We start from the raw sequence: 13367 nt of genomic DNA on the forward strand, positions 1-13367 counted from the left end.
GTTCAGACCTTTCCATTAAATAATGATAAGTAATTTGACTAATAGTAATATTACCATGACCACTAAAGAGTATGTATTCTCTATTACATTATCAGACCATGAAATCCCTCAGCGATCAGAGTCTTTTGCTGGAATTGCATCATCTCCAAGTTCTTCACTGTCTGCGTCCTCTCCTCCAGTCTCTACAGTATCTGCCCCTGCATCCATGTCAGCCTCGGCCATTGCCGCCCACAAAGACATCACACCCGCTGCCTTGCCAAAACTAGAGCAAGTCACCTCTGCTACTCTGATCACAGACCCAATCCCTGTCATGTCCTCAAGCCCTTCTGCTCCTTATTTTCCTGCGGTTGTGGCCCTTGTGGGCTCCAACATGGCCTCAGGCGATACTGCTTTTAAAGTGCAGAGTCATTCTGAACAGCCTCTCTCTACCATGTCAGGTTATGGGTCCCCACCAGCATCACTGGTTGGCCACGCTGATCCTTCGCAGCAGTTTTTTGCTCAAACCCAAACGGCAACCTCACAGAAGCCTGAGATACTTCAACAAACCCTGGCAACTCACCAGCTTCAAGACACCCAGACACTACAGTCAACAATAGGCACCACAGAACAGATGCAGGCTCAGCAACAGCAGATTACGCCTCCTCTGCAACAGCATGTTCTGCAGGCAGGCTATCAGGCCACTCCACTGCAACCACAACTCCAAACAAGCCAAAGGCCAGCTGAATCAAAAACACAACCACAGCCAATGGAGACAGTGCCCCAACCTTTGCATACAAGTCTTCCAGCAGTCCAGCAGCCACAGTTGCACCAAGTTCTGCCGTCTGTGCTACCGCAGATCCCACACCAACAAGTACCAGTTCAATCTCAACAATCACCAATGCTGCAGACCACATTCTTGGAGCAGCACAGCCTCCAGAAAACAAGCAATCCTGAACATGTTCCCATAGACCAGTATGTTCCTAAAGAAACAGTGCAGGCCCCAACAATGCTGTCCATGCAGCCACAGCATGCCTTCCAACCCCAAGATCCCCTACAGCTTCGAGCACAGTTTCAGCCTGTGATCCCACAGCTGCTCCCCACTGAGCAGACACATGTCGTGCAGCCACAGACATTACTTCAGCAGTTACCACATGATATGCTGCACTCTCAACCAATGGCACAATCTGCAGTGCCTCCAGCTGTGCAGAAGCAGGCATCTCTCCAGCACTCGGAGTCGGAGCTGTCAATGGGTGAGGCCAGCGTAGAGGACCCCATCAGCCACTCTGCCCTGCCCCATCCCTCTTCAGACCCCTCTCTCCCACCCCTCCTTCTTTCTGAGACTGCTCTGCCAGCCCTCTCCCAAACATTTACCCCCTCTCCAGCCCAGCCCTCCTCAGTAGCAGAATCAGACAGTGAAGGCCCCCCGAAAATTGAGTTTGTGGACAACCGTATTAAGACTTTGGATGAGAAGCTTAGAACTCTGCTGTATCAGGAGCACAGTGGCAGTGGGTCAGCACTGGGAGGTGGCACCACTGGCGCCCCCACCTCTGCATCTGCTGCAGCGTCCACCTCAGTGGGAGATGACGAGTCTTCAGAGCCTCACTATGCATTCTCCCCTCCTCATGTCACCTCTTCAGACACTTCCCCTCACTCCACTTCTTCTACCACCTCCTCCACCACCCCTCGCTCTTCCTCAACCTCTTCAGATGGAGAGAAGGAGAGAGCAGGTGAGGAGGAGTTGGCCCAATCTGCTGCTGTGCAACACCAGCCTGCCTCATTCTCCTCTACATCCCCACCATGCTCTCTCCTCTTCCCCTCACAGGAGCCCGGATCTCCGCCTTTGCCTGGTGAACCCTCAGTAAGTGTAAGTGGGGTATGAATATTTCACATTTAAATGATAATGCAGTGTTGTCTCTAAAGATAGACATTATTTAAGCATTGAGGTACTCTGCTGCGCATTATGCTGAACAACAACCTCTTGCTGTAACTATATTCACAATAAAAAGCATGGCCTTGAGAGCTTTATAAACTGTTTATGGCCTCAATGCTTTCTAAAAAAGTTGTGACATAATTCAAATATTGAGGCAAATTTTCAATAAAATATTTTAAGCAAATTCTTTAAAGCGATAGCTCATCCAAAAATGAATGCTGTCTTTCTGCCTAACATCATTTTTTGTGGTACAGCAAAGAAAGTTATACAGGTTTGGAACAACATGAGGCTGAGTAATTGATAGAATTTGAATTTTACCGTAAACTATCCCTTTAAGTGCCATCTTTCCACTAGAAGATAAAATCCCTGACATAACAGTGCATTACTATACTACAAAAGTAGCAATCTGCTATGGGCGCTGCAAAGTGATACAGTAAACCAAGTATTTTGCATCATAGCTGTTACTTTATTGTGGATTTTAACATAGCTGGAACACTACTGACCAATTAGCATCCAGGACTGGTACTGTTATTTGTAGTAATTAAAATTATTTACATTTTGAACTCTGTTATGACACTTACAATCTTAGCATTATTCCAAATCTATTGTCTATATTTCCCTCTATTTCTTATGTTTGTTCCTCTCCTCTTGTTCACATTTGGTGTCCAGGCTGCCCCCTCCGTTTCAGAAACCTGCACCCCTGGAGACGTTCCGTTGCCGCCTTCTCAGCAGCCCATCCCTCTGTGGCCTGGAAAGCAGCAGGACAATGAAGGAGGTGGATATTTTGGCCTAAACCTGACATGTCCTAGTATCAGAAATCCTGTTAGCAAGAAATCCTGGACTCGCAAATTCAAAAGCTGGGCATGCAAACTGCGCCACTCCGCCAGCTTGTTCAAGAAGCCCAGAGTCCAGCAAGGTAGTGTCCACAGGAAGCGCGCGCACGAGAGAGAGAGCGATTGAGGGGTGTGGGTGGGCACTGACCTAATACAAATGTTTAGATTAAAAATAATATACCCAACTTAATGTAGCTGGCTCTAACCTTGCTAGATAGGGATTTCTTAAAGGGGTTAGTTCACTCAAAAATGAAAGTTCTCTCATTATTTACTCACCCTCTTGGCATCCCAGATGTGTATGACTTTCTTTCTTCTGCTGAACACAAACAAAGGTTTTTACAAAGAATACTTCAGCTCTGTAGGTCCATACAATGCAAGTGAGTGGGTGCCAAAATTTTGAAGCTCCAAAATCCACATAAGGGCAACAAAAGTACTTCAGACGACTCTTGTGGTTAAATCCATGTCTTCTGAAGCGATATGATAGGTGTGGGTGAGAAACAGATGAATATTTAAGACCTTTCTCCTCCTTCTGTTTTTGGTGATTCACATTTGTCATGCATATTGCCCCCTGCTGGGCAGGCAGGAGAATTTATAATTAAAAAAAATGACTTTAATATTTATGTTTCTTACCCACACCTATCATATTGTGTCTGAACACATGGATTTAACCACTGGAGTCAATTGGATTACTTTTATGCTCCCTTTATGTGGATTTTAGAGCTTCAGATTTTTGGCACCCATTCACTTGCATTATATGGATCTACAGAGCTGAAGTATTCTTCTAAAAATCATAATTTGTGTTCAGCAGAAGAAAGAAATTCATACACATCTGGGATGCCAAGAGGGTGAGTAAATCATGAGAGAATTTTCATTTTTGGGTGAACTATCCCTTTAATGTCTAAAAATACTGTTAAAGTTGATAATTAGTTATTAATCCTAATAGTTCTCCCATGGTCGCATTCTTGTTGCTGTGCTTAGTCTGTACTGATATCATAGCATCACCTGCATTTGTTTTATACAGAATTGCTCTGCTGTACATTAACATTTGTTGTAGCTTCTTTTCGTTTTGTCTGCATGGGTTACCCAGGGGTAAGAACAGAGGAATGTAGAAAAGGGAGAGACTCTAGGAAGATGGATGACCCTGGTGCGGCACACCTGGATCTGAGTCTCAAGTCCTACCCTATGCAGTGCAGTATTGCAGTACCCAAGCCCCTCACCTTCCTGCACCCGGCCTCACAATCAAACCACCTGTAATCAGAGAATAGAATGCTTATTTACAAACTACATGGGCCAGACAGTCTGAAGTTTGCACCTGTTTGTTTTTGGTTAGTTTAGTCATTTTAGAGGCATGAAACTAGATGTCATCACTCATATTGATCATACCCACTCTTATTAAGTTTCTGTCTTTTATAATAAGAAAATAACAGTTGCAAACTTGCTTTTAATTGAGAGAAATTAATCTGGCCCAAATTACACCTTTTAATTTAGATTTCTTTGAACCATTGACAAAGTGTACATATATGAATGAACTCATTGAAGCCTTAGCAAGTAAGTAATAGCAAAGCAAACAACTATCAACCTTTTCCAAATGACAGCTATCCATTTTTAATGTGAGCTCTCAGACTTTTAGGTAATATCCTGTTCTTTCCTACCTGGGCAGACTTTTGGAAAGTTTCATTTTTATATATTTTCTGCATGTCTAAGGCTATGTTTGGAATTTAATACTACCATATTAATAATAGTATGTAAAGTACACAATATGCAACGCTAAACATTTCAAACATTGTCATCACATGCCCTTATTACGATGTATGTTAATTTCTGCGAGTGGCATCATGTTATCTCGGGATTTACTTTTTTTTCTTTTTTTTTAATTACGGTCAAGAAAAATTTAAAAATTTGTGGTACAAATGACTTTCCAATTCATTCATCACATTGGAAATGGAGTGCATTGTGACTACAGTATGCCACATTGTGGGCTCTGGTTGTATACTGCACATTTTGGCAAATGTACTGAATCATACAGGTATTTCATGAATAATGTTTCCATTTACATGCTGTGCACAGTATATTTAAAAACTATGAGTACTATGGTAGTGTGCAATTCCCAGCATAACATAAATGTAATCAGGCCAAAGTAATAGAATTAAATTGTTCTACTTTTTATTACATTTATAGGAACATGCAACAATATGCATATGTGTGGATGTATGGTCATCATCAGCTAGAAATAGTAATACACACACTCTAAATATACAGTAGATCTAGAATATTCAGAGCCATCACACATGTTGACTGGTATCACTGTCAATCAGCTGGAGATGTCTCCACTCTCCATGCAGTGATATTACAATCAGACTGATCATTGCAATTGTGTGAGTGTGGATGGATGGGGCAAACTACTTGTATTTATTACTCTCAGATGTTTTCAAAAGTGAACTGCAGAAATTTTATTTTCTGTTTAAGCTGCTCCCTGCCACCCCTCCCCATACCCATTCCCCATCACACTCTGCATCCACTTAGATGATAATCATATCTGTATTCATGTTCACGGACTGCCAGTGATGCTGTAATTTGCCATGCTGACTCTGTAATCTCACTATCCCCTGTGAACATGCATGGATGCTTGTTAGTCGAAGATCTCATTCCAAAAAGGGTGAACTGTTATTAATGCCATATGTGTCTGTGGTGTCTCTTTTGTGTGTCTGTGTGCTTGCTTGTGTCTTTGTGTCTGTTGTTTTGGTTTTTATACCAATTGTATTGTTTGTCTCTGATTGTTTGTTCTCTGTTTGTTCCTGTTTCATTTTGTGATTATCGTTGTGTTCCCTCGTCTTTTGTGTCTCTCTTTTCTTCTAATAAGATGGCAACTCCAACAGTCAGGGGATAAAGGAGGAGACAGAGACATCTACAAATGTCCAGCCCTACTCGCGCAGAGGACGTTTCCAGGTGCTGCCGTTATTCTGTTATATAAAATGTTCTACAGTAGATCAGCCTTCCCAGTAGCTTGTCAGACAGTATGAACAGCAAACATTAAAAGACAATACACTATACCAGAGATAGAAATACAGATAATATAGATAGAAACAACATTGATTTATCCTGTTTCCTGATTTATAAATAAAAAAACGTTCGGTTTTCTGTAGGGCTGGGTGATATAATGAAGAAAAGAAAATATCTCCATATGTACTCTAAGATTTATGTATTTGCTCTGTAATGACTGGAAAAGAACCATCATATCGACCAAACCGCATTTGTAGAAATTTGATTCTAAATGTTTAATGTAATATATATATATTTTTTTTAAAAACGTACAAATCTAGTTGAGAAAAAAAAAAATCAAGTCTGTTTCCCAAACTGTTTTTCACTAAATGAACACAAGGAAGAATTATATTTAATCATTTTCATTTATACGCACCAATATGACAATACATAGTAAGCAATATTTAAGTCCATATTACTGAAATACATGTTTTTTTTATACATGTAAGAAATGCCACACGGAGACATCCATGAACATTTTTGAATAATATGATAAAAGTAAACTAATTTTGAATCTATTAATTGAAACAGTTTGAGCTGATCCATGGAAATGAATCAAATTTTCCAATTCTAACAAAATTTTTTTGCTTAAATCAGAGATTTTGCTCGTTCAAACAACATATTTATCTGTCTTACGGTGTCAGAGTAGCTTGACAACGAGGAACCATGAAATTAGTCTAATGACATGGAAATTTAATGGCCAAATAAAAAGTGCATTAAAATCATCACAAGATTCACAGTGTTGCTTAATTTTATGTTGCCAGCAAAATCGTGAATATTTGATACATCTCCCAGTCCTAGTCTGCAAATAGTGTACAAGTTAAATGTACTTTATAGTAATCAGAGTTTACAAATACAGTATAATGTACCTACTTATTCCCATCCCCTTTGCTTTTAGGTGATTCCAGTGTCCCAGCCCAAAGAGCCCCCTCCAGCACAAGAAGCTGTACCAAGCCAAGAAATCGCGCACAAAAAAGTTGGCCGTTTCTCAGTCACTCAGGCCGAAAAGAGAGAGGAACATCTGATGGACAGCTCCCCAGTTTCACCTGACCTGGAGAGAGAGAGGAGGAGATCGAAAGGGAAGGATGGCGAGAAAGAGGAGAGGAGAACTACAGCACCCAGCCACCCACCCAGGGGTCACTCACCCCTGGGCAGCAGCGATGATGAGAGTGAGGTGGAGGATGAAGATTTAAGGAGAGAGCTCCACAAGCTGAGAGAGAAGTAAGAGAAGGTGGCAATTTTTCTTACCCCACTGACAAATAGTTTTGTTCTTTTTCTTCTTGGTTTAAGCATAAATCTTACTTGTATAAGAGTTAGATTTTTCTGAAAACAATACTGAAAATCTAATGTAATGTAGCTTCTCAAGTAAATGTATCTTTTTTGAAAGGCAAATTGTCTATAATACTGCTTTTTTCTCTTAAACAAAGGTTTCTAGCTTTGAAAAGGTCCTACTTTTTCCTAATTCTCTGTTTTCCTCTTACTTTTTTTGTTTTGTTTTTGTAGACACATTAAAGAGGTGGTATCCCTGCAGGCACAGCAGAACAAAGAGCTGCAGGAGTTGTACAGGCAGCTTCGCTCTCTTAAAGACCACAGGCAGCCTCTTCCACTGACCCTGCCCAGGACCCCCCCTCTGCCCAACACTCCCTTCGCCATCTCCCCACGTAGACCCCGACCCTCTAAAGCCAAGCTCCGGCCCCGACCCCACTCTCACATGGATAACAACAGAGTTATACACCAAGGTACTGCTCTCTGTCAGAGTTCATCTGAAAGGGATAGTTCTCCCAAAAATAACAATTATCTAATTTTTCTCACCTAGCCTGTATTTTCTTCCATTGAACACAAAATGAGCTGTTTAGCAGAATGTCCAGGCTTCTCTTTTCCATACAACAAAAGTAGATGGTTTAGACTGCCAAGCTCTAAAAAGGATTTTTTATAAAAAGCAGTCCATTTGACTTGTGTGCTATATTCCAAGTCTTTTCAAGCCATATGGAAGGTTTGTGTGAGGAACAGACTGAAATTTGTTGTTATTCAGTGAAAATCTTGCTTTCTGCCATATATCTCAAATTCCATTCAATACTTCCACACATTCAAACCATCACAATGAATCCTATTCTGCTTTTTATATCCCTTTTGTAGCTTGACGGTCTGTATCGCAATTCACTTTCACTGCATGGAAAAGAACATTTTGGACATTCTTCAAAATCTCTTTTTGTGTTCTATGTGAGAAGAATTTTTTTTATGGGTTTCAAACAACATGAGGGTGAGTAAATAATGACAGAATTTTCATTTTAGGGTGAATTATTCCCTTAATGGGGGTTAATTAGCACATAATGATTTTATTTGGACTATAATTCAAATCCACCCTGATTATTTTCCCTCTTTCTTATTTAAACAAAAAACAAAAAAAAAACTCTTTAAACACAAAAAAGGGAGTCTTCAGCAGTCCAGCAGATATTCTGGTTTTGGTGTGGTTTCATACCACAAGCCAGATAAGACCTCCTCACTGACTGCTAATAGAGGTGGACAATATGCCCCTTGTAGAGCCTCAAATCAGTACATACATATTTGATCAGAGGAATCTTTATTTAACGATTCCATCGTTTTCTCCTCAGACCAGAGTCCCTCAGCACAGAGTTCTGCCATCAGAAAGAGCACATTCACAGATGAGCTGCACAAACTTGTTGACGAGTGGTCAAAAGAAACTGTTTGTCCTATTCAGCCCAAGCCTTCGCTAAATCAAATCAAACAGATCCAACAAGTGCAAGAGTTGGGCGGGTGGGGCCAACCTGTGGAGGTAAAGCATTCATATAACAATTGCACAGTTTAAAGGTGAAGTGTGTAATTTCTGCACCACTAACGACACCACATGAAATTGAAAAAATAATGGCTGTTTTCTAATAGGTTTCCCAAACACTCCCGTCTTCAATTGGTTGGACAAACAAATAGACTTGCCCCCAACTTATGCCATTGGTTGAGCCAATAACACTATGTTGGGCTGGTCGGGATGCTCAAACAAACAGAGCAATGTTTTGATAACGTCACAGAGGCACAGTGTTTGCACTTTTTTGGGCAGAATCAACCTACAAATGGCTTACTTATAGTTGACTCTGCATATTAAGCTGGGATATATTTGAACATCAAAAAAGTCACACACATCACTAAAGGTTTTAAACATTTAGACCCACACTAGCCTGTATGGGTTTAATACTCTGATTTGTAATATACAAGACAATGGTTTTCTTTTGCAGACAACTGCTTCATCTGGATGGTTTCCAGCAGCTCCTATGAACCCTCAGAGTGCTCCAGTATCAGTCACCTTGTCTACAATAGCTTCCGCCCCCTTTAGCGCCATCGGAGGACAAACACAGCCACCTCCAACGCAGTTTTCCATTGCTCCTCTACCCCAGCAGAATGCACATTTGCAGCCTGCCCTGCACCTTCAGCCCTTGCAGTACAGCCAGTCTCCCCTGCACCTGCAGCAGGTACAGCTTCTGTCAGAAGCCGTGCCCCAGTCCCAAACCCAGTTACAGCCCCCAGCCACCAGCACGCCTCCACAGCTGCCTTCCCCCACCACCTCCCCCTCTGTCATGACCACAATGGGGCCTCCACTGCCCCCTGCCACCAGCATCACAGCTGCCTCTGCCCCCACCGCTGCCAATCAAGACACTGTCGCTACTACAACCTTCTGCTCATGCTCCTCCTCTTCTTCCTTGAACTCCGCTCTGCCTTCCAGTGCCAAACTTCAAGCCAAGCCCTCCACCTCCACCCTTCCCTTAGGACAGCAGTGAGATGGGGACAAATATGCTTTGATGGAGCGAGAATGAGAGATAGAAGAGAAGAGAGCTTGAATGGTCTCATTCAGACCAAGACCAAACAGACTCTAATATACATCTTGTACAGGAAGGAAACTAGTAGCAAACGGTTGAGTGTTGGTGTGCATGGGTATGGGGGTGTAAAATTACGTAGTATGTGTTTTTGTGCGCGTTTGTTTGTGTTGCATTTTCCAATACATATCCTCTGTGTGTTTCCGCACTGTCAAGTTTTATATCCAACTTAGTTGGACCTTAACTCTCCCTATATAGAGACATGTTGGAAGAAAATCTTTTTGACATGAAATATGATCATCTTTGTTTTTATTTATCAATGCTTCAAATGAAAGGACTATTTGAATTTAAAAGTGCAATTAGTAACTGATATTTGAATTAATCTTTTATGTGTTGTGACGTGGATCTGTATAGCTTAAAAGAAATATTTTTTATATGCGCACAGAAACAACAACCAGACATTAACCGAGAAGCGCCATCTTAAAGACAATGAGCACAACGGATTCAACAGGCAGTGAGATTTATAAGCAGTCGCAACAACAGCATGATCCAGTGCAGAGCATGGTAACCGTAACCTTGCAACCATCATCATAGCTACGAAAACAATCAAAACACTGTTGTACAGTGTTGTGCACGGATAAGGCATGCTCCTCATGTATTCTGTTTTACAATGATAAATAACGGTAACATTTTAGACTAGCGAAGATTTTATAGAATAACATAAATAGCCATGGACTAATTTTACACTCCTGCATTCTGCAATTGATTCTGAGAAAAAAACTATTCAGTTCTTCATTTAATTTCATTAGCCAATATGATTGCAGTATTTTCCTGTTTTAGCAGAAGTTATACTTTTTAAGGTTTACAATATTAACATTAATCCCATGGTGAAGAGTGCAAGACTAGACGGCTGTTTTGAAAGCTCATGTGAAGTGAACGCAGCTTGCTCTTGTTCTTGTGTATTTTGCACAGCCCTGTATGAACGTGCTTTTGTGCACGCCAAACTGTGATATGTGAATTGTGAGTTTGCTTTTGTGAACACGATGCATCAGCAAAACACTGGCAAAAAGATGTATTCCTCAACAAATCCAAGATTTCATCAGATGCTACTCTAGTACATGCTAAGAAATATATAACTGCCAAGCAATTTTATTGGGAGAACATCCACATGTAGATTGCCTTTTAGAGAGAAATGCATTTTTTCTGAAGCTCTGTATGTGATTCTGTTGGACCAAGACATCAGTGCCCAGCCTTTAATAATCAGCAGCTAATTCTGTCTAGCTGCCATGTTTACTCATGTACATGAGAGTTAATCCCCTTCGTAATAAAGAAACCCAAAAGGGATGAGTTAAAGTATTTTGTCAGACAGCAAGGAGCTCCAGACAACTTTGGCCTGTGCTTCAAACATCTAACTAGACTATTCCAGGGTATCAAGTAATGCCCATATTCAGAAAGAATGACTGTGTGTGTTCTTGAATGTTGTGTAAGTAAAAAAGGTGATCGAAAGGAAGGTGTGAATCATGGACCCTGCCATTCAGATGGATAAAGAATGCTCTGCATTTTTTAACAATGTTTGTGAGAGAGAGACTGGAAGGAATGTAGTATGTAAAGTGGACAGAAAATAAAGAATTAGGTGGGGGGACAGATTTGTTTTGTGAAGCTTTTTAATTGTGATAATGCTTGAAGTTGTGGATGTTTAAAAAAAAAAGTCACCATTGCCACTGCCTACAGAGGGTTGTGATCATTCAGTTTCCAGTATTTTGTGGCCTTTTTTAAAAAAGAAAGCCCACATCCTCAGTAACCAGTGGTACATTTGTGGTGAGTAAAGGCTGTTGTGTCAGAAAAAACTAAAACATTATCCATTATCTACAAATGGGAAATGTAAAGAACCCTCTGCTGAAGTGTTACAAAAATGTAATCTAAAAGAAAGCGTTATTTTTGTATTTTACAAGGTTTGTAAACATGTAAAATTGTGTACTGTGTTGAGAAAGCTGTGGTTATCTGATAACAAGACAGGTCCTAAATTGTTTCTTGATGGCCTCCAACTTCACCCCAAACTTTTGGCCTGAGATTACAAGGAGATTTTTAAAGTTTACATCTTTAATTTGATGTGAGTGATTGGGAAAATTTTAAGCCAAATCATTGCTGCAGTGAGGTGTCGACTGGGTGAAGTTGTATGGCAAACCAGATGGACCCCAGAATTACTTGACAGAGCACCAATAATAAAAGGTAATTTAAGCAAAAATAATCTAGAGGACTAAACTTCTTGCTGGTGATTTAGCTACTGTAAATTGTAACTAATTCAACTGTTGATTCTATTTATGTTTTGTAACTAATCAAAAATAAACATCAAACGTTAAACATCAATGTGTGAAATTGTATTTTTTTTTTTATCCCCTTTTCTCCCAATTTGGAATGCCCAATTCCCACTACTTTGTAGGTCCTCGTGGTGGCGCAGTTACTCATCTCAATCCAGGTGGCGGAGGACAAGTCTCAGTTGCCTCCGCTTCTGAGACAGTCAATCGTGCATCTTATCACGTGGCTCGCTGTGCATGACACCGCGGAGGCTCATGCTACTCTCCGCGATCCACACACAACTTACCATGCGACCCATTGAGAGCGAGACCTCTAATTGTGACCACAAGGAGGTTACCCCATGTGACTCTACCCTCCCTAGCAATCGGGTCAATTTGGTTGCTTAGGAGACCTGGATTCGAATTCGCGGCTCCAGGGGTGGTCAGCGTCAATACTCGCTGAGCTACCCAGGCCCCCATTTTTGTTTTGTTTTTTGTTTTGTTTTTTAGCATAAAATATGTATTTTGTAAATTATGGAAAAATGTAAGTCTACATCACATGTACAACCCCAATTCCAAAAAAGTTTGGACAGTATGAAAAATACTAATAAACACAAAAAGGAGTGATTTGTAAATTCGATTCACTCTGTGCTAATGAAAGCACCACAACAACACATTATTTGATGTTTTACCTTGTGAATTTAAAAGTTTATATATATATATATTTCAATTCAAAAGTTGAGAGAGGGGCAATTTAGGAATAATATCAATCTTACGAGTTGAAATAACAAGGTAATGTGAAACGAAAGATGTTAAACTGGTGAGGCAATTTTGTTATTGTATATAAAGAGCCTCAAAGAAAAAGCCTAGTCCTTCAAGAGCAAAGATGGGTCAAGGCTTGCCAATTTGCCAACAGATGCGGCAGCAAATAATCCAACGCTTTGAGAACAATGTTCCCCAAAGTCAAATAGTAAGGATTTGGGGCATTTCACTCTACAGTAGACAACATACTTAGAGATTCAAGGAATCCGGTGAAATCTCAGTGCGTAAAAGGCAAAACAAAAACCATTTCTGAATGCGTGTCATCTCTGATCCCTCAGACGTCAACTGTCTTAAAAATCGTCATGCATCTTAAATGGATATCATGACATGGGCTCGTGAATACTTTGGTAAATCTTTCTCAATCAACACCATTTGCCATGCACCCACAGATGCAGTTTAAGGCTTCACTGTGCAAAGCAGAAGCCATACATCAACACTGCTGTTGGAAAGGTGGGGCTTAGCACACCTGTCAGTCACTGTCATGACTCAGCGGAATGAAGCCTAAGAGAAAATTGCCCTGGGACCAGGAGTAATAACTTCAATCTGTGTATAATAGTGTGCGTCTATGAGTGATTGTAAGTACCAGTTTATACTATAGACAATCCTTGTTAGTCACAGCATTTGTTTTATAAGTCAATATGGTGTT

The 13367-nt window shown here is 40.7% G+C and overlaps 1 protein-coding gene across 5 annotated transcripts in view; it reads left to right on the forward strand.

The window, feature by feature from the left end:
* The window catches only part of LOC127419187 (serine/threonine-protein kinase WNK3-like), a 71284-nt gene extending 59318 nt beyond the window's left edge, over positions 1 to 11966 (forward strand). The window contains exons 18-24 of one of the 5 annotated variants that reach the window (XM_051660373.1): positions 96 to 1843; positions 2579 to 2825; positions 5603 to 5688; positions 6680 to 7002; positions 7285 to 7520; positions 8394 to 8575; positions 9030 to 11966. In XM_051660373.1, coding sequence (XP_051516333.1) covers positions 96 to 1843; positions 2579 to 2825; positions 5603 to 5688; positions 6680 to 7002; positions 7285 to 7520; positions 8394 to 8575; positions 9030 to 9569 — 3362 coding nt within the window. In that variant the 3' untranslated portion in view covers positions 9570 to 11966. Of the gene's footprint in view, positions 1 to 95; positions 1844 to 2578; positions 2826 to 5602; positions 5689 to 6679; positions 7013 to 7284; positions 7521 to 8393; positions 8576 to 9029 lie in introns of those variants that run through there. The other 4 variants (XM_051660375.1, XM_051660374.1, XM_051660376.1 and 1 more) reach the window with 4 other exon arrangements.
* The last annotated feature ends 1401 nt before the right edge of the window (positions 11967 to 13367 follow it).

The sequence above is a fragment of the Myxocyprinus asiaticus genome, chromosome 28 (genome assembly GCF_019703515.2).
Source record: "Myxocyprinus asiaticus isolate MX2 ecotype Aquarium Trade chromosome 28, UBuf_Myxa_2, whole genome shotgun sequence".
In the NCBI taxonomy this organism is placed as follows: Eukaryota; Metazoa; Chordata; class Actinopteri; order Cypriniformes; family Catostomidae; genus Myxocyprinus; species Myxocyprinus asiaticus.